At 44.4% G+C, this 20,636-nt stretch overlaps 1 protein-coding gene across 1 annotated transcript in view; it reads right to left on the bottom strand.

Annotated features, from left to right (window-relative positions):
• The window catches only part of LOXHD1 (lipoxygenase homology PLAT domains 1), a 260,472-nt gene that overhangs the window by 151,648 nt on the left and 88,188 nt on the right, over positions 1 to 20,636 (bottom strand). The window contains exon 15 of the mRNA XM_084829637.1: positions 5,474 to 5,634. Within this exon, the coding sequence (XP_084685763.1) occupies positions 5,474 to 5,634 (161 nt within the window). The remainder of the gene's footprint in view (positions 1 to 5,473; positions 5,635 to 20,636) is intronic.

Raw genomic sequence — 20,636 nt, forward strand, 5'->3', positions numbered from 1 at the left:
GAAATTTCTGACACCAGGTGGGGATAATTCCATGCCAAGGAGATGGCATGAACGTGTTCTTTGTGAGAAGATGGACATTTTGTGCAAATGATAGACACCAACTGCTACGTGATGGTATCACTATAGGTCCTATAGGTAATGCAGTGACCCTGGCTGCTTCAGGGTCACTGGGGATGGGAGGAGGCTGCTTTACTACCACCTTAAGCAGTGGTAAAGCAGCAATCTGGGCTGCTTTTCTTTGCTGGGGTTTCCCTTGTTTATCTCTGATGTCTCATCAGAGATCAGAAATAAGGAAGGAATAGACACTGCCACAAGAAATGGCTTGGGCGGGGGGCGCAATTGACTGGTCAGCTGACTGTGGTTATTTGATCCAGGTCAGGTACTGTCAAATATTTCATGAGAACAAGAATGCCAATGAGCAGATGTCAGCTTATCCTTTTTCAGATTTCATTATGGCATCCTTTGTTCACATGGGCAGGAGAGAGGGTTGCTCATCTCTTGGCCCTGAAGCAGTCAGGGGCAAATCTAGCAGCATAACATAACAAAGCTTCTCCTACTGGCCACCAGCTAAAACTGCAGGCATCTCCAAACAGGAACATAAGCTGTCACCTAGGTTACTGCCTAGGATCACCCATGACTCCATCTTGCTTGTTGCAGCAACCAGGATATATCCCCTCCATGTAATCTGGTTGTCTGTTCTATAAAGTTCCTGTGAGAGACTGGATTGAGGTCTAGGGAAACAGTAGAGAAAACTAAAGATACTGGTTGAATTATCTTTATGCTAATACAGCTAATATGTTTGACAATTTTCAAGTATATGTAAATACACTTGACAATTTTTAGACAATATGTGACAATCTCTGACCTACCAATATGCAGTATGCCTCTTAATACAAATTGCTGGAGAACAGGAGTGGGAGGGTGCTGCTGGCCAGTATGGGAACAGAAAGGATAGCCCTTTCATCTGATCCACCATGGCTTTTCTTTAGATTTCATGTTTAATTGGCCAATTCTTTTTTTTTTTAACCAGTCACATGCCAAATCCTAAGGAATTCCATTGATGGAAACAGATAAAAACAATAAATTCAACTACATATCCACCAACATCAGACTGAATGACAAACCCCACTCCCCACTCCCCGCCATAAAAACAGTGCTTTTGCCAGCTTCCATGTGGTGAGTGGTAATATCTACATCAGCGAGGCCTGTTGTTTGTAGCCAAGGTTTCATACAAATCTGGATCCAGAAGAGTTATGCTTCGCAAAACCACAAAGAAACCGGAAGCCTCCTTGACCAGCAGGCCTGGAATGGGTTTCATCTGAAACCTGCAGGTCATGGAGAGATCTGCTTTCCTTCATAATGGAGGATGCAGTTGGCAGGCACCTTTGTCTTCAAATCTCACAAGAGTCCATGGCACAACCAGCAAACAGAAGGCAGCCATATTGGCACAAAACACAGGTGCCAGTGGTGGGCTGGCTGTTTCCGCCACGAGCTGTCATGTGACTATCTGAAAGGGATAATGGAGATATGTGGACAGCAAAGGACATTTCTCCTAGAGGCAACAGTCTCACTAGGAGAAGTGTGCCCAAGAGACAAAATAACGGTGTGATTCTTTTTGTGGCGTGTCTGTATGAGTGACTAGTCCAGGAAATTTCAGCCCTTCATTCCATGGGTTATACTATGCTTCAGGTGTATATTTTCCTCTTCTACTGGCAGAGGGTGACTGACGGCTAGCTACCTTTTCTGATCTCTTGGGGATATAGAGGGGGGGCATTTTTTAAAGAATACCACATTCTACCATTCCTTTTTTAAATACACTATTTCCCATGGCAAGTGCCCTTATCGTGGGCATGTTCATACTCACCAGCAAGAACGACTGTGTTTGTTCAAAAATTATGCTACTTTTTTGTGCTTGATTAGTGGGGAAAGGAACTGTGGGGAAAAAGTGCCTGTGAATTATTACTGCAGTGAAGTAATTAACACAGAAGTAGAATCTGGTGGTGTTGATGTTGTTTAATACACATTTGGGGTTATAAATAACCCCAAAGTAAGATGAAAATGTATCATACTTTGCCACCCCACCCCCAAAACTGTGCCACTTGATTCTCCTACAGTGAAAGGGGTTAACTAACTATTCTGTGTTATTTATTCTTTTATGTTTAATTTGAGGCTTTCACAAACAGGGCAATGGGATCAGTTAGGAAGAAATGGGGGTAATTTGAGCACTGTAGGCAATCACAACATGAGCAAATATACATCACAGTTAGTCCTGAAGCCATAAAACTGTGCTAGGCCTTCAGAAAGACTATGAGGTTCTCCACACAGGGCTTTTATCCTGCTATTGAGATTGGTTACTCACGGAAGTTTGCGGGTCCTTTACGTGACGCTGTCAACCACCAGGGCGTCTCTCCCACTAAATGACCTTTACCCATTTTTAAAACAATTGGCAATAATGAGCTATCAAATTACAGCATGTTGAGTTCCCTCATGAAAAGAGGAAATCCCACAATAAGAGGAGCTAGACCACAGCATCATCTAGTGACTGTATAATGAAACATATAGAACATACAGATAAGGGGGAAAGGCGGAGAAGGGAAGCACATGTAAAGGGAGCTTGTCATGATCCTGCATTTAAAATGGAAGCAGAAAGCCCTGGTAAAGTGGCAGGATTTTAGCCTAGTGTAGAAATGCTATATGAGTGGGGAGGGGTGGGGTGTTTAATATCAACTCTGTTTTAAGTAGAAGGAGGAGACTTTAAGGTCTGAGCCTATGTGCTGAGGTTCATGATTGTTGGGTTTTCTCTGAGAGGTTTGGTGTGCTTCCAGATGGAGGGTTCCTAGTGCTACCAGTCATAAGGTATCATGACATGTCATCCTTTCCCTCTCAACAGTTTTTTTTTTCCTGATAAGAAAAAATATGGACGAAGCGGTGGGAAAACACAGGAGGGTTACAGGTTGAAGATGATGACGTCTGAAGCCACCCCCAGCAAAATTCTGGGAGACGGGATGATTGCACAGGCAAATCTCATCTGGGAGCACCCTTACTTAGAATTTACTGCTTCCTTAATCTTGAGTGAACGTACTGGTTGATGCTCACATAGATGATGTAAAAAGTAGAACCAAATTATGGCTTTATTTGCACAGTTCCCATTTTCTTTTACAAGGCCACTGGGTTGAAAAGGAGAAAGGAAAGAATACCATTTCTTTAAAAAATTGCCGGGGTGGGGGCAGTTCTAAATTCTTTTGCTTTATGAGCCATTCCTGCTTTTGCCAGGGTTGTACTTTTCCCTCGCATACTGAATCTTAATGACATCAGGAGATCAGTGTTTCACACTTCCAACAACATCTCAAGATTCTTAGGAAGAATCTTAGAAATATTTTTAGGAAATGTGAGGAGCATGGACCAAGTCACAAGGTACAACCACTCAAGACCAGTTCCATCTTACAACACAGTCCGACATGTTTACCCAGAAGTCCCATGCATTTCAATAGGATTTATATATGTTTTGGGATTTCTGCCCTAGAAGCCTGAACTTATGCATACTTACTCCAAAGTAAATGCCACTGAATTCAATGGGGCTTTCTCCCAAGTAAGTGTGCATGTAACTGCAGTCTTACACCTTGATCCTATGAATTTTGACTCAGAAGTCAGTCCAACTGTTTTCAATGATGCTTGCTCCTAGGTAAGTGTGCATAGGATTGTAGCCTTGGCTTGCAATCCTATGCACACTTGCTCATGAGTAAGCCCCATTGAAAACCATGGAAGTGACTTCAGAGTAAACATGCATACGATTGTGCTGTTAACGTGTGTGTGTTTTTCTCCATGGAAAAATATATATGGATAAATGTTGTGCCAAATACATATGGATTCTACAAGGGAGGACCACACTTTTGTCCATGACTGATTTCAGATTTTTCCTGCCAGATCCACATAGATTCTAAATTCCAACATCCATGTTTTCCATGTACATCCCCCTGCCCCCCCCCCCCACTCCCATGGACAAGGAAATGACAGTGGTGTCAGCCCTGTGTCAGTGAACCAGACAGCACTGCAATGTTGGACTTTGCTTCTGTAGGATATATGTATTCGCCTTATGCTGTAACTCAGTAATAGTATAACCAGCTGCATATGGTGCAGCTATCCAGGGTGTCCAAGATTATTTTTCCACCCAGTTGGCTAACCAAAGATTCCACGGACTGACCTGGAAGAAGGGTGCCACGCCAGATTTCACTAAGGACAGGGGGAGGTTTCAGTTGTGGAAGGAGAGAGTTTTAGCAAGGCTTCCAGGTCCATTTTGAGGATATATTCAGGATTAACTTGCTGTGTGTGGTGGGGGAAACAGTGTAATTTATGAGCATTTTCTTGTAGTTACTTTTTAAATATCTCATAATAAGCTTAGTAATGTTATCCATGCAAGTCAAACAGTCATTTTTTCCCCTTTTGTATGAAAAGTGTGTGTGGGGGTGTCTTTGCTGACTTGTTGGCATGCATAGCTGGAATGCAGGTCCCTTTAATTGTTTAGCATGTCTGCTTGTCTTCACTCGATTATACTATAAAGTCTGGGGAAATGGCCAGGACATGCATTCGCTGGCGTTTGTTTTCCGGGCTGAGGATGTGTGTTTAAACCATTTCTACCACAACTTAGTATCGTGGACTTGGGAGGCATCTCAAAGTTCATCTGGTCCAGGGGTGCTGAAACTCTTTCAGCCCAAAGGCCAAATTCCATTTCAGAGAAGCTCTCGGGGGCCGCATTCCAGTTGTGGGTGGGACTGAAGACAAAAGGAGCTGGGGCCAAAAACACCAGAAATACCAAAACACCAGCATATTTTCGCTTAAAGCTCTTAGTGCCCAGTAATTAAGCCTTAGGGGAGTAATTTCAACCTTTTACAATGGGGGGAAAAATGCCACAAAAGCTGGGAAACCACCACACGATCAACTATGGCAAGAAAGGGGGTGGAGGCAAGGGAAGGGGGCCATCTGAGGAACCCCGGAGGGCCAAATTGGGACTCCAGGAAGGCCCTCCCTGAACAATGCTCCTCTGCTTCTGAGCTATGGGCCCTTCATGTTAAACTTTGCCCTCAGACATTCAAAGCACAGTCTCCACCATTCAGGTTAGGGTTCCCTCTGACATCCCAAGATTAAGTTTTATTTATTTATGCCTGTTTGTTTGTCTGTATCATTCTCGGAGAGGCTAGGATAGCCTCAGATTACTTGTTTCAGTAGCATTCACCCCACAGGACAGTGATGATGTTTTTACAGGCCTTTGTGCTACTATTGTGGCGACTGATGTGTGTCACTACCCCTATTGTTTTATCATTTTCTGTCCCTTGGAAGAAAGACTAGAGAGAAGGGAGGATTCAGGTTTTATAGCCCAGGGGCCCACATCATGTGGAAAGAAAAGGACGGCCTGAGGTCTTGGAATGCTCAGCCAACTGACAGAGCATGGCAGAGCCCCATAGCCATTTTTTAGTACCTGTAGCAGGGGAATTCTTGAGCCTCACTCTCTGGCTGTCCATCTTCCCGCACTATCACTTTGCCAAGGTACCAGCCGCTGCTTCCTCCTTTGCCATCATGCCCTATCCTCACCCTTCTCACCTGCTTCAGGTTGACAGCTTCAATGATGAACTCATCAGCCTTTGGCAGAAGGGAAGAAGAAGAAGAAAAGAAGCAGAGTTAAAATGCAAGGTGGCAGGAGACAAGAAAAGAAGGCATTTTTCAGACTGTTAGAGAGAAAGACTAGGACCTGGGAGAAATGGATTCAAGTCCTCCTTCGGCCCTAATCACATTGTGTTGCTTTAAGCAACTGAGCTTTCCTCAGTTGTACTGTCTGTAAAATGATAAGAATAATGGCCTGCCTCTAAGGGATGTTGTGAGGGCAAGCACAAAAGCAAAACATGCTTGTTGTTGTTGTTGTTGTTGTTGTTGTTGTTTTAAAAGCTGCTTATAATGATTGCTGTAATAGTAGGTTTTATCACAGCAATCAAGCTGAACGAGATAAGGATCAGGGGGAAAGAACACTGTGCATTGAAAATTAACCATTAATGAAGGTCATTAATGAAGATTAGTGAATGAAAATTAATGAAGCTTGAGGAAGGAAAGGCAGGGCCTCCGGGGAAAAGATGGACTATTGTTTCTTTTTACATCAGCCTTCACCAACCAGACACCCTGCTGGCTGAGGTGGATGGGAGCTAGAGTCCAACACCTCTGGAGGCCACCCTGTTGGGGAAAGGTTGTTCGACATCATCTAATTGACAAATTTGCTGCAGGCAGGAAGAGATATTTGTATTCTGCCTTTGTAGACAGTTCATCTGCTTTCAGCTTAAATCAGTAGAGAAACAACTTGTGGCATAATCGAGTACAGATCCAAACTAATCAAATGGTAGTGCGTGAGAAGATTATGCGCAAATACCATACGGGGAGAGACTGTCTGCAGTGAAAAAGGTGGTGGAGATTTTAGATCACTACTTCCTAAACAGCGCAGTTTATCAGGACATTAGAATTAATTGGTTTTTCATCTTTCTTCAAAAAGTTCAATACTGCTCCATAATAAGAAAGCCCGAGGCTTTTTTCTCTCTCTTTCTTTCTCAGTGGCAGAGCCCATACAGGACCAAAAGTGGCATCACCTTAAATCCATATCAAGCAGCTTTTTTTTTCATTTTTAATCTAGAGTTGGTGCAGGGCCTCCAATCAGGACCACCGTACAGGGGGAGGTAGGGGGCTTTTAAGATCTGGCTTGCCCCCCCTTACCTACTCTAGAGTAAAAAAAAAAGATGTAGCTGCTAGATACGGATTTAAATAATGTCTATTTTTGACCCACAGTTCCATATAACGTTTCAGTATTTGCTCATTTGGCTGCAAAGATGACAGCAATTTAAAAAAAATGCTATCTGCTCTGTGTGTGTGTGTTTTTTTTAATGCTATTCTGCAATGGTTGCAAAAATACCAAATTCTGTTGTTTTTCTGATTGGTTTATTTAAAACGGTTTCAAGCTGTTAAGTTGATATGGCTATCTTTGATGAGTAGCAGTACACATATTCAGGGCTTGCTATTTTATACAACCCCTTCATGGATCACTACCTTGTTGTGGCGAAGGGGCTTGCGTAACTCAGTGAAGCCATAAGCTATGCCGTGCAGGGCCACCCAAGATGGACAGGTCATGGTGGAGAGTTCTGACAAAATGTGGTCCACTGGAGAAGGAAATGGCAACCCACTCCAGTATCCTTGCCAAGAAAACTCCATGGAACGTATCACAAGGCTAAAAGAGATGATGCCGGAAGATGAGCCCCTCAGGTCGGAAGGTGTCCAATATACTACTGGGGAAGAGCAGAGGGTATTTCCAAGTAGTGCCAGAAAGAGTGAAGCGGCTGGGCCAAAGCCAAAAGGACATTCAGCTGTGGATGTGTCTGGTGGTGAAAAGAAAGTCTGATGCTGTAAAGAACAATATTGTTTAGGAAGTTGGAATTTAAGTTCAATGAATCAAGGTAAGTTGGAGGTGGTCAAACATGAGATGGCAAGATTGAACATCGACATCTTGGGAATCAGCAAACTAAAATGAACAACCATGGGCGAATTTAATTCAGGTGACCATTATATCTACTACTGTGGGCAAGAATCCCATAGAAGAAATGGAGTAGCACTCATCGTCAACAAAAGGGTAGGAAAAGCAGTACTGGGGTACAATCTCAAAAATGATAGAATTATCTCAGTACGAATCCAAGGCAAACCATTCAACATCACAGTAATTCAAGACTGCATCGGTGATGCTATCTAGCCATCTCATCCTCTGCCGCCCCCTTCTCCTTTTGCCTTCAATCTTTCCCAGCATCAGGGTCTTTTCCAGGGAGTTTTCTCTTCACATTAGGTGGCCAAAATATTTCAGCTTCAGCTTCTGTATCTGTCCTTCCAATGAGCACTCAGGGTTGATTTCCTTTAGGATTGACTGATTTGACCTCCTTGCAGTCCAGGGGACTCGTAAGAGTCTTCTCCAGCACCACAGTTCGAAAGCATCAATTCTTCGGCGCTCAGCCTTCCTTATAGTCCAGCTCTCACAGCCATACATTACTACTGGGAAAACCATAGCTTTGATTATACGGACCTTTGTCAGCAAGATGATGTCTCTGCTTCTTACTATGCTGTCTAGGTTTGCCATAGCTTTCCTCCCAAGGAACAAGTGTCTTTTAATTTCATGGCTGCAGTCACCGTCTGCAGTGATCTTGGAGCCCAAGAAAATAAAATCTGTCACTGCTTCCATTTCTTCCCCTTCAATATGCCAGCAAGTGATGGGGCCACATGCCATGATCTTTGTTTTTTTTAATGTTGAGTTTCAAACCAGCTTTTGCACTCTCCACTTTCACCCTCAACAAGAGGCTCTTTAGATCCTCTTTGCTTTCTGCCATTAGGGTGGTATCGTCTGCATATCTGAGGGTGTTGATAATTCTCCCAGCAATCTTAATTCCGACCTCTGATTCATCCAACCCGGCGTTTCTCATGATGTACTCTGCATATCAGTTAAATAAGCAGGGCGACAATATGCAGCCTTGTCGTACTCCTTTCCCAATTTGGAACCAATCAGTTGTTCCATGTCCGGTTCTTACTGTTGCTTCTTGACCCTCATACAGGTTTCTCAGGAGACAGGTAAGATGGTCTGGTACTCCCATCTCTTTAAGAATTTGCCACAGTTTGTTGTGATCCACACAATCAAAGGCTTTAGCGTAGTCAATGAAGCAGAAATAGACATTTTTCAGGAATTCTCTTGCTTTCTCCATGATCTAGCGAATGTTGGTGATTTGATCTCTAGTTCCTCTGCCTCTTCGAAACCCAGCTTGTACTTCTGGTAGTTCTCGGTTCACATGCTGCTGAAGCCTAGCTTGTAGGATTTTGAGCATAACCTTGCTGGCATGTGCAATGAGCGCAATTGTACGGTAGTTTGAACACTCTTTGGCATTGCCCTTCTTTGGAATTGGAATGTAAACTGACCTTTTCCAGTCTTGTGGCCCCTGTTGAGTGTTCCAGATTTCTTGGCATATTAAGTGCAGCACTTTAACAGGAACATCTTATATTTTAGGATTTTAAATAGCTCAGCTGGAATACTGTCATCTCTGCTAGCTTTGTTGTTAGTAATGCTTCCTAAGGCCCACTTGACTTTGTAGCAGCCATATCGGGGGTCAGACTAAGTAGCCTCATGCAGTCTCATGCTTCATGTTCTTGCTGAGCTCTTTCTCCTTTGAATATATTGTTGTAAGCTGACGAGACACAAGAATTCCTTATCTTGTCAAAGGTCATACAGTTGTATATCTTGTTCTCTGCTGTTCTCTTCTGTTCTCTCCTTATCATGGCTACCCTATAACCCAGTTCTTGTATTATAAACAATAGTGCTAAGAGAAGAAATGTTGAGGATTGCAACCCCATGCGGGAGGGGGAGGAGGAGCCGTTTCATATGTGTCACAATGTCTATAAAACCAATGTGCTAATGTAAATTGGGGCTTCTGGCTCTTTGGAAATGATTCCAGCCTTAAGCCCGCGCGTTAAATAAAAAATCTCTTTTTCCTTCACTCCGTGGTCTCTCTGACTCTGGGTTCTGCAACATAAATGTTGCCGTGACTCGGATGTGGCAGGCTCTGAGCCAGACAGGTGGCAGTTGCCTGCTCTTGATCGCCGCACCAGGAGGACGAGCTCGGCACATGCCTCCCTTTCTTGGCGCCACCGACCTTTTTGTCGAGTGAATGGGAGAAAGCCTGCACCGGGATCGCCCAAACGGCAGCGAGCAGCAAGAGAACCTTGGGAAGCGGAGGAAGGAACTTGAGCCCTGCCTGTATCGCAGCTGCAATTGAGTTGAAACCCACATTGGAAGCCTTCAGGAGAAAGGCAAGTATATGGGAAAAAGAGGGCCCCGCCTTTAGGGAGAAAGGCCACTGGGCAGAAAAAAAGAGGGCCCCGCCTTATGAAGAAGGTCAGTGTTGGTGGTATACGTATACAAAAGAACCTACTCCTTGCGGGTAGAAGGGGGGCCTGATCACACCCCCGAGTGGGCGCCAGTACCCAGCACGCCAGTACTCAGTAGGAAGCTGAGGAAGCTGGGGAAGCCGCTTTCCGCTCTGGTAAAAAGTGGGAAAAGTGGGTGGCAGGGACATATGGATGTAGTGGAGAGATTGATGATTGTGTGAGTGGCTACTGCGGTTTCTGACGCATACCGTTGACCGTCCGGGTGCCCAGGCCAGTAGCAAAGTGCGTGGTGTGAAAAATCCTCTTGTGTCGGCCAGTGAGACCCCTTACTCACTGACCAATTCCCATTCCCTAATTGTGTCTGTCTTCAATTTAGGAGGGAGGCTATGGGTGGTGGGGGAAGCAAACCTTGCACCCCCTTGAGATGTATGTCAAACAAAGAAGGAAAAAGGTTTTTTTAAAAAAGATTCAGAATAGAAAGAGAAAACAGCAAAAAGCTCAAGGTCGAGCTGAGAGGAAAAAAAGAACAAGATCTGAGGCTGTTAATTAGAAAAATGTTGCAGGACAGTCTGGCTTTTAACAAAGCGTGGGAGCGTGAGAGTGTAAGGCCGAAGAAGTAGCTGTTAGCCTAGCGCGCCGAGAGAGGGGGGGCAGGAAAATTGCCCACAACATTCTGAGTTGTACAACATCATCACCTCGCCTAATTGAGATAAAATCCCTAAGAAATGGAAACTGAAAATGAAGACCCAGAAGATAAAGGCAAAATAGAAAATAAAGGTGAAGAATCAGCCCCCAGAGCACAGGCTAGACCCCTCTTCGAGTGAAAAGTGTGCCATAAGACTGTCCCAAAGCAGAATGAAGCGGAAAGACCATGTTGAAGATCTCTGTCAAGGTAACCGTGTTTAGCTTTGAACTGTGTTAAAATTGCATAGAGCCTGTAGCTACTGACCATCAGCTATATGATTTCTGAAGAGCGTAACCATTAAGCTTTTGCCGTGGGATTCCCTGCAATGAAGAAATCTCACTGATTTGAGTGTCCAGTGTTACACTGCCTAAATGTGTGTGCTAAAGAAACCGAGAAACCAGACAGCATGTTCCTGGCCAAGCCAAAATCACGCTACTGCCATGCTCCTGAAAGCTGCAATAAACTGTGTAAGCTGGGAGACCCAACCTGATTGAGAAGAAAAGAAGATATTGGAGCAACTGTCTTGAAAAACAATGAGATCTGTGTAGCTGGCTGGCTGACGCTGTCAGTGATGTTACAACTTTAAATTAAGACTGTTTTCCTGTTTGAGACCCCAGCGAAGAAAGCTGAACCGAGTTATTTGTTGCCCGTGCCAAAGCAAGAATTTGGCTGCCCTGTACCTCATCGTGTCCTGTTTTAAGCTTGGGATTTACAAATACAAACAAACTGAGAAGCTTGCCTTTGAAGTCCTGCAAATCACCCCACCGCCTCCCCGAAGATTAATGGCTGCTTGAAAAATGCAAGTATAAGGCGATGCCCATCACCCCCCAGCGTCCTGAGTTTCAGCACTCAGTGTTTCAGTGCTTTCGTGTACCAGGTTAGAAGAGAAAAAAAAAAGAGTAAGTTTTTAAAATGTCTGTGAGAGAACCTGACAGAAGTAAAATAAAATTTACAGAGGAGTTGCCCAAGTTAAAGTGTCATGGCTAGAGAGCTGAGCTGTGCCGCTCTGTTTAGACAGAGGCCTTGCTAAAAAGTTAAAGGCCCTTGTCTGTCAGAAGGGGTGTAGGGCCACACTTTCCCTTTTTAAACTGATGCAAAAGTGGAGAGCCTTTGCTGGAAACATCGCATCTTCATTGCCCAGAGCCTTCACTCTTTGCCTCCATCATCATCTGGGCTTTTTAGAGACACTCTGCACATGAACTAAAATTTTAAATTGTCAAAGACTTGCCATGGACAGTGCTGTGAAGCTTTTGATAAACTTGAACTCTCGTCGCTGTGGACCGTGTGTCTATGTTTGTAGTCAGCTCAGTGTACAGCAGGCTAAGTTTGATCTATAACTTTTAAATTTCCTTCTGCTAGAACTCATGCAGCATAGAGTTGCCAATGCAAAAATGGTGACCTAGAACTCTTTGCGTGTGTGGGTATGTCCGTCCCTTAATTTTAATGGGCCCTGAGCTTTCAGCCAGAAGAGCAGTATGATTGCTGGATCTGCTCCATCATGCCTTACCATGCAAAAAGTGTTTTCCATTCATTGTGTTAAATTGCAAAAAAAGTTTGTTGTGTATATTTTATGATTTCTTAAATATCATGAAATATATGTGATATTTGCAAATTAGTGTTAGTTGCAACTCCAAATGATACTAAGTGTGGTTCCCAATGGATGACGAGGAGAAAAGACAAAGTCAAGTAGAGAAAAGACAAAAGCAAGTAAAAAAGAAGGAATAGAGAAAGTAGCAGACAGATAGAGAAGAGAGGAAAAAAAAAGAAAGAAAAGGCAAGAGGCAAAGAAAAAAACATTTGTAAAAAAGAAGCGTGGCCATAGTTGCCCCCAGGGTAAATTAAAAGCAGCTGATTGTGCCTGGAGCTTATTACCTGGGGTAAAGTAGCCACAATAATGTAATAGTTCTTTAAGATAAAGAAAATGTAACTAGAAGGTGAAGAAGAGCCTATCCCAAATGTGTGTCATTGGGACTAGTGTAAGGCAGAAAGGTTTAAGTAAGTGAGTTTAACTTGAAAAAGACAAATAAAGAGACAAGGCTGGTGCATGGAGCAGAAAGTTTTAGGTAAAAAGTTTGAAACATGATCTGCAATACAGGCAGATCAGCAAAGAAAAAGAAAGCAAAAGAAAGAGAAAAAATTTGTCTTCCCATACTAATGAATAAAAGTGTTATCAAGCACTTTGGGAAGCGAAGTTGTTTACAGGAAGCTGTGCCTGAGAACCAAACACTTCTAGCCTATGCTGAAAATGCTTGCTAGGGTTGTGCTGCCTCATGGGTAACATGTATGGTATAAAAACCCATTTAGCCCAATAGCTCGTGGTTCAGAGAAGCTGTCTGATCCAACAATTAAGTACGCCTGTGTGCTGTAAGTTACCCAATAAAGTCTCCTTGTAAATAAATCCCCCCCTCGCTGGAATCCCAAAACACAAGTGGGGCTAGAGCACCTCACCCAGTATCAAACCCTGCTGTTAAAAGCCATGAAAGCAGGTATGAAGAAGTCAGTTAATATGACCAAAGTGTCTAAAGTGCTGCAAGGTGCCACCGAGGCCCCAGAGCATACTTAGAGCGTCTTTCAAATGCCTATCGCCAGTATACCTCCCTCAACCCAGAGGCCCAAGAAGACATGGACGAAAAAAGAAAAGAAGAAGACCCGGCAGAGGCAGAAGATTCTTAAAAAAGAACCAGTGTGCCCAGTGTGGACAAGATGGACATTAGTGGCATGAATGCCCAAATAAAATAAATCAAATACACAAAGGAAAAAAACAAAGGGGCCAGAATGGGCGAAGAGGGAGACAGCTTGAGAAGGGCCGTGACATTGACTGTGAGGGGCCGTGACATTGACTTCATAATTGACACTGGAGCAGCATCAAAAGCAAGCAAACGTTAGCCTTAAACAAGAAGTTCAAACACTGAACGAAGTTCTTCAAGCCCAGCGTCGCTTTGTCTTAAAAAAATAAGCCATTCCCATCACAGAAGTTCATCCTTTCCAACCAAGAGTTAAAGTATGAGTTAAAGAGAGAAAAATAACCCTTTGACTCCCAGATGGAGAGGACTGAAAACTGTCATACTTTCCACCCCCGCAGCTATCAAAGCAGCTAGAATTAAACCCTGGATACATAGGACATGAGTCAAGACAGCGAGAGGGGGAGAGTAGACTGTAAACAAAAATCCTGAAAATCCTTTAAAAATCATTCTGAAAAAGCAGTAAGAAGACTCAGGCTAGACCTTACTGTGGACACACCGAGAGACTGTCCCCCTGCGTACGGTCAGACCTGCAACTGGAGAATTGAAGAAGGGGACTAGACCCTACTGCAGCTTGCCAGGTGAATAGCTGCCCAGCGTACGGTCAGATCCCAAAGAAGATCAAACATGCGTGTTGTAGTGTTAGTAGTGTTGCATTGTGTTTCCTTAATAAGGTGCAAAAGGGGGGTCTGCCCCTGGAAAAAAAAGTTTGTCCCAGTGATTTGCTGATAATTACTGGCTTCACCTGGCTAACATCACGAGAGTAAAACTTTTTTGTTTGCCAAGAGGTATACCTGCAAACAGGCTTATTAGCTCTTGCCTAATACCTGTCTGTAGACATCCTGAGAAAATTCAAAAAGATACCATGTTAAGAGTTTATGGTGTAAGTTTAACTTATTCCCAAAATGCTAATTGGGGCGTAGTTGCAAAGATACTACCCCCTACAGAGTTCACTCTATGCACCCCCATCATTGCTGAAACAAATGCTACGTGTGCACGAATGCTTAATTGTCAAAAAAATTTTCCAGAAAATATAAAGCTATCCCTGGCCCCCTTCCACTGTAATAAAATTCAAAACCTATCTTTTAATGATGCCCACATACTTTTGCCTCATGGATCGTTTTAGACATGTAGTTCCCGCACTTGGTCATTCATTCCTGCCAACTTGTCTAATAACCACACATGTTGCCTCAGCCGCCAATTGAACTGGTGCCAATTCTTCCCCTGTAGCCCGAGAAAATCCGTCGACGGCAGCCTCGAGCACTCCAACTAACCAAAAATTGTAATAGTCATGTGCAGTTATATTCTGACTCAGAAAAATTGGCCTTAGCAATGTCACTGGTTAAGGTTCCAGGTTTAGCCTTGGCTGATGGTCTGGAAATCAACCGGTTAGCTTGCAGCTTAGCCAAAAGCATAAATGCCACCTCACGAGCATTGTCATTGTTAAATAAAAAGCTGCGTGATCTAAAAGGTGCAGTTCTAGAAAATAGAGCTGGTATAGATTACCTCTTCCTTCTTCATCATTTAAGTTGTGAGACACACCAAAAGCTCTGTTGTTTTAACTTAACTGATAATGGCAATGCTGTAGATGAACAGATCAACAAGCTGCACAATATAGTAGCTAACAAAACAATAAGACAAAACAATTAGCTCAATTAGTTGACCCCTTGGCTTCCAGATCTTAGCTAGCTTAAAAGCATTGTTCATCCTAATTCTACCAGTGTTGTTCATAAAAGTACTGTTATGTCTCTGCGTTCCTTGTCTTATGCGCTGTTTAACCAATCTGTTTTATGTCTCAGCTAGTAAAACTGCTGCCCTCTACGCTCTAATAGCCCAACAAAAGGCTAAGTAATATGTATGACACAAAAAGCTTTGTATAGTTATCAGAAATGCTATAATTGTAATGAAATTATGCATTTAAGGGGGGAATATAGCAGCCATATCGGGGGTCAGTCTAAGTAGCCTCATGCAGTCTCATGCTTCATGTTCTTGATGAGCTCTTTCTCCTTTGAATATATTGTTGTAAGCTGACGAGACACAAGAATTCCTTATCTTGTCAAAGGTCATACAGTTGTATATCTTGTTCTCTGCTGTTCTCTTCTGTTCTCTCCTTATCATGGCTACCCTATAACCCAGTTCTTGTATTATAAACAATAGTGCTAAGAGAAGAAATGTTGAGGATTGCAACCCCATGCGGGAGGGGGAGGAGGAGCCGTTTCATATGTGTCACAATGTCTATAAGACCAATGTGCTAATGTAAATTGGGGCTTCTGGCTCTTTGGAAATGATTCCAGCCTTAAGCCCGCGCGTTAAATAAAAAATCTCTTTTTCCTTCACTCCGTGGTCTCTCTGACTCTGGGTTCTGCAACAACTTCACTCTCGAGGATGTCCGGCTCAAGTTCAGTGACTGCACTATCATGGCTATCAGGGACATTCAGATCTTTCCTGTATAGTTCTGTGTATTCTTTCCACCTCTTCTTAATCTCATCTGCTTCTGTTAGGTCCCTGCCTTCTTTGTCCTTTATCATGCCCGTCTTTGCACAAAACGTTCCCTTGAGATCTCCGATTTTCTTGAAAAGATCTCTAGTCTTTCCCATTCTATTGTTTTCCTCGATTACTTTGCATTGTTCATTTAAGAAGGCCTTCTTGTCTCTCCTTGCTATTCTCTGGAACTCTGCATTCAGTTGGGTATATCTTCCCCTTTCTCCCTTGCTTTTCGCTTCCCTTCTTTCCTCAGCTACTTGTAAAGCCTCATCAGACAGCCACTTGGCTTTCTTGCATTTCTTTTTCTTTGGGATGGATTTCGTTGCTGCCTCCTGAACAATGTTACAGACCTCCGTCCATAGTTCCTCAGGGACTCTGTCTATCAGGTCTAATCCCTGAAATCTATTCCTCACCTCCACTGTATATTCATAAGGGATATGATTGAGGTCATACCTGAATGGTTTAGTGGTTTTCCCTACATTCTTCAATTTAAGCCGAAATTTTGCAGCAAGGAGCTCATGATCTGAGCCACAATCAGCTCCAGGTCTTGTTTTTACTGACTGTATAGAGGTTCTCCATCTTTGGCTGCAAAGGACATAATCAATCTGATTTCGATATTGACCAACTGGTGACGTCCATGTGTAGAGTCGCCTCTTGTGCTGTTGGAAAAGAGTGTTTGCTATGATCAGCATGTTCTCTTGGCAAAACTCTATTAGCCTTTGTCCTGCTTCATTTTGTACACCAAGGCCATGCTTGCCTGTTATCCCAGTGATTTCTTGACTTCCTACTTTGGCATTCCAATCCCCTATGATGAAGAGGACATCTTTTTTTGGTGTTAGTTCTAAAAGGTGTTGTAGGTCTTCATAGAACCGATCAACCTCAGCTTCTTTGGCATCAGTGGTTGTGGCATAGACTTGAATTACTGTGATGTTGAATGGTTTGCCTTGGATTCGTACTGAGATCATTCTGTCGTTTTTGAGATTGTACCCCAGTACTGCTTTTCCCACCCTTTTGTTGACTATGAGTGCTACTCCATTTCTTCTAAGGGATTCTTGCCCACAGTAGTAGATATGATGGTCACCTGAATTAAATTTGCCCATGCCTGTCCATTTGAGTTCGCTGATTCCCAAGATGTCGATGTTCAATCTTGCCATCTCATGTTTGACCACCTCCAGCTTACCTTGATTTATTGACCTTACATTCCAGGTTCCTAAACAATATTGTTCTTTACAGCATCGGATTTTCTTTTCACCACCAGACACATCCACAGCTGAGTGTCCTTTTGGCTTTGGCCCAGCTGCTTCACTCTTTCTGGCGCTACTTGGAAATTCCCTCTGCTCTTCCCCAGTAGTATATTGGACACCTTCCGACCTGAGGGGCTCATCTTCCGGCGTCATCTCTTTTAGCCTTGTGCTACGTTCCATGGGGTTTTCTTGGCAAGAATACTGGAGTGGGTTGCCATTTCCTTCTCCAGTGGACCACATTTTGTCAGAACTCTCCACCATGACTTGTCCATCTTGGGTGGCCCTGCACAGCATAGCTTATGGCTTCACTGAGTTACGCAAGCCCCTTTGCCACAACAAGGCAGTGATCCATGAAGGGGAAGGAAAGGCTACATTAAAGTTATTTATAAGCCGCTAGAGACACTGTCTTTGTGTGTTTTTGTGGCATAAAAGTGCAGACCTCTTTGTCTTTGTTACATGTTACCGCCACTGCATAGAAGCTGCATTAAATCGCCACAAACTGCTACACCAGGGCCACATCTATATGGCACTGTTTTGACTCCCCACCCCATTGCAACGGCGCAGCAATGCAGCTTCGAGTCAGCATGCCCTGCGATACACTCCCAATGTACTGTGCGCTTCCCTTACAGACTTGCTGTGCCCTCTTTTTTTTGCCATTTTACTGAAATGCGCAGCTGTGCAGTCCTGTGAGTGTGGGGCTGCAACACTTCAGTGGCTCTTTTGTATCTGAGGGGCTCTGCTGTGTCTTTCTGTCCCTTTTTAGTAAAAAGTGGGTGTTTTGTGCTCCTTCATTTCCGCACCATCAGTTTGTCAGCTCCCCAGCCCGAGACTCTCGCGATGGTTTGCACTCACAAGCATGAGTACTACGTGCCTAGCCATCGCTCTGAAATGGTGGCCGGTGCGATGCTGGTCTTTCCCCAAGACACCCCCTTGCCCAACCCTTGGGTACTGAATCCACAACTGTTGCAACAATACGAAGCTGCAAAACTATGCAAAAGTGTGATTAAATAGTTGAAAACACCCCTCTGTGCCTCTGTAACTGTGCAGCTGCAAAGGGATAGGGGGAGTAAAGGGGCATCATAGAGCGACGCAGGCACTACACATGCCTACAACACACCCACTGCAAAATGCGAAGTCGGTTTGGGGAAGGGACAGATGGCCTGCTAACGCAGGGGAACCACAGCAAACTCCGAAAATCGCAGTAGAACGACTCCTCAGAACTCTGCATTTTCCGGGTGAAAACCATGGATGGCTGCGAAGTCGCGACTATGTCATCTGTCACGAGGGACCTCGACTCGCCCCCTCCCTGGAGTAAAAGTTCGATGTAGATGGGGCCCAGCTGATTGGAGAAAACTGACTCTGGTCATTTTGGGTACATGAGGAAGAAAATCTAAGCAGTACCACCCATTCCTTAATTTGTCCCAGTCCTTCGTGGTGCTAGTATATATTTATCCATACAAAAATAAGTGATGATTTATTGCTTTAAAGACATCCAAAATGTGTCATTTGGGGAGCATTTGTCTCACTCGACCTCATAGAGAGCCAATGCAGTGTAGTGGTTAGAGTACTGGACTGGGACTCAAGAGATCCAGATTCTAGCCCCCACTCAGCCATGAAGCTCACTGAGTGACTTTGGGCCAATTAGTGACTCTCAGCCCAGCCTACCTCACAGGGTTGTTGTGAGGATAAAATGGAAAGGAGAATGATCATGTTTGCTGCCTTGGGCTCCTTGGAGGAAAAGTGGGATATAAATGTAAGAAATAAATGATAAATAAATAAATAGCAGGCCCACCTCCAAAAATGGCCCAGTTTGCATGGGGAAACCACTGTGCACAAACAGCCCACTTGCTCCATTGTGAAAGCTGCCACAGGGGGAGATTTAAAAATGCCTCCCCACAGCAACTGCAATGTGTCAACAAACCATGCCCTCTTGCTCACTTGTCTTGGGCCATTAAAACGTCACCACATTTCTATCACATTTGTGTCCTCCACCCAGCAGAAACCATAGTCCAATTTTTCTTTATGGCAGGGATGGTAACCTACAGCCCTCAGGATCATTTCAAAAGCCCTCTGCAAGCAATTAGTTCAGACCTCTGGCAAGAGTGACCTGTCCCTCTCTCAGTGGCCTGCTGGGTGTGGAGGGAGAGGCAGAGAGAAGGAAAGGGATGTCAGATAGAAAGAGAGAGCAAGGGGTGTCAGAAAGAGAGAGAGAGAGAAATGGGTGTCAGAGAGAAAGTGGTGTCAGAAAGAGAAAGAGGGGGGGTCAGAGAGAAAGCGGTGTCAGAGAGGGGGGGTCAGAGAGAGAAAGTAGTGTCAGAATGAGAGAGAGAGAGGTGGACCCTGCCCACTGCTGCCTTCAGCCTGCCCACCAATGGAACCCCCTATCCCAGCCCAAAACATTACCCCTGAAGAAGTACAGTCCTTGAAGGAATCCCCACCCCTGATTCAAATCAAGAACCACCCTCCTCTAAAGATAGGTGAGCAATGCATGGCTTGCATAGGATTGGCTCAGGAAATAACTCTGCTAATTTCTGAACCAATCTGAAGCTATTCCTGCCACCCACTCAATCATCCCCATGGTCTCATTCTGCCCTTCCCTTTAACCCTCTGCAAATGATGATCCCTGGTTGCCAATGGAAGCTAGCATTTGTAGCCAGGGATTGTGGGTGCTTGCCAGCTCATCCCTGGCTGCAAATGACAGCTTTGTGCAGCAGGAAGAGGACCCACCAGGACTTCTCCTGACCACACAAAGCTGTCATTTAGGAGGTTTGAGGATGCAGGGAATTCTTCTCCAGCTCAGATTTTCATCCAAGAAGGGGAAGAATTCAGAGATCTAACGCTTGCCTCTTCTTCGAGGTGAGCATTCCGAGCCCCAAGGTCTCCTAGTCCTACCTGATCTTGTTTGTGGCGAGCGCTTCTGACATCCCTATCTTCCCCATACCTAGAGTTTCTGTATACCACTGGAACAAGGTATCCCAAGCAACTGAAGTGATGCGAATTCTCCCCTCCCAAACACCACATTCATAAGCATGATTGGAGAAGCTTCACCTATGTAATGGGTGCCTTCCTCAGAGCCTGTAAAGAACTGGTGCAGAACCTTTTTCATTCAGAGAATCTCCCAGGGACCGCGTCCCAGTGGTGGGTGGGACTGAAGGCAAGGCCAAAGGCAAGGGGGTGGGGCCAAAAAAACAAAACACCAGCCTACTGTAGCTTAAAGCTCTTGCAGCCAGCAACTGAGCCTTAGGAGAGGCATTTCAACCTTTTAGAACGGGGAAGCAAAACTGCACAGAAGCCAGGAAACCACCTAACTATCATTGGTTAGGGGAAGGGATAAGTGGATGTGGCCATATGAGGAACCCCAGAGGGCAAGACTGTGACCCTAGGTGGTCCGGATTTGGGACCCCCGGGCCTGAGGTTCTACACCCCTGCCTTAAAGAAAGCAAAGCAAGCGAGAGAGAGAGAGACCTGTCCCACATGGAAAATGGCAAACCTGCCCTTCAACTCCTGTCCACCACATGGGTTAGGAAGGGCTTCCTGCAG

The sequence above is a fragment of the Heloderma suspectum genome, chromosome 2 (genome assembly GCF_057233095.1).
Source record: "Heloderma suspectum isolate Gila_16-S chromosome 2, 16-S_ref, whole genome shotgun sequence".
Taxonomy (NCBI): Eukaryota; Metazoa; Chordata; class Lepidosauria; order Squamata; family Helodermatidae; genus Heloderma; species Heloderma suspectum.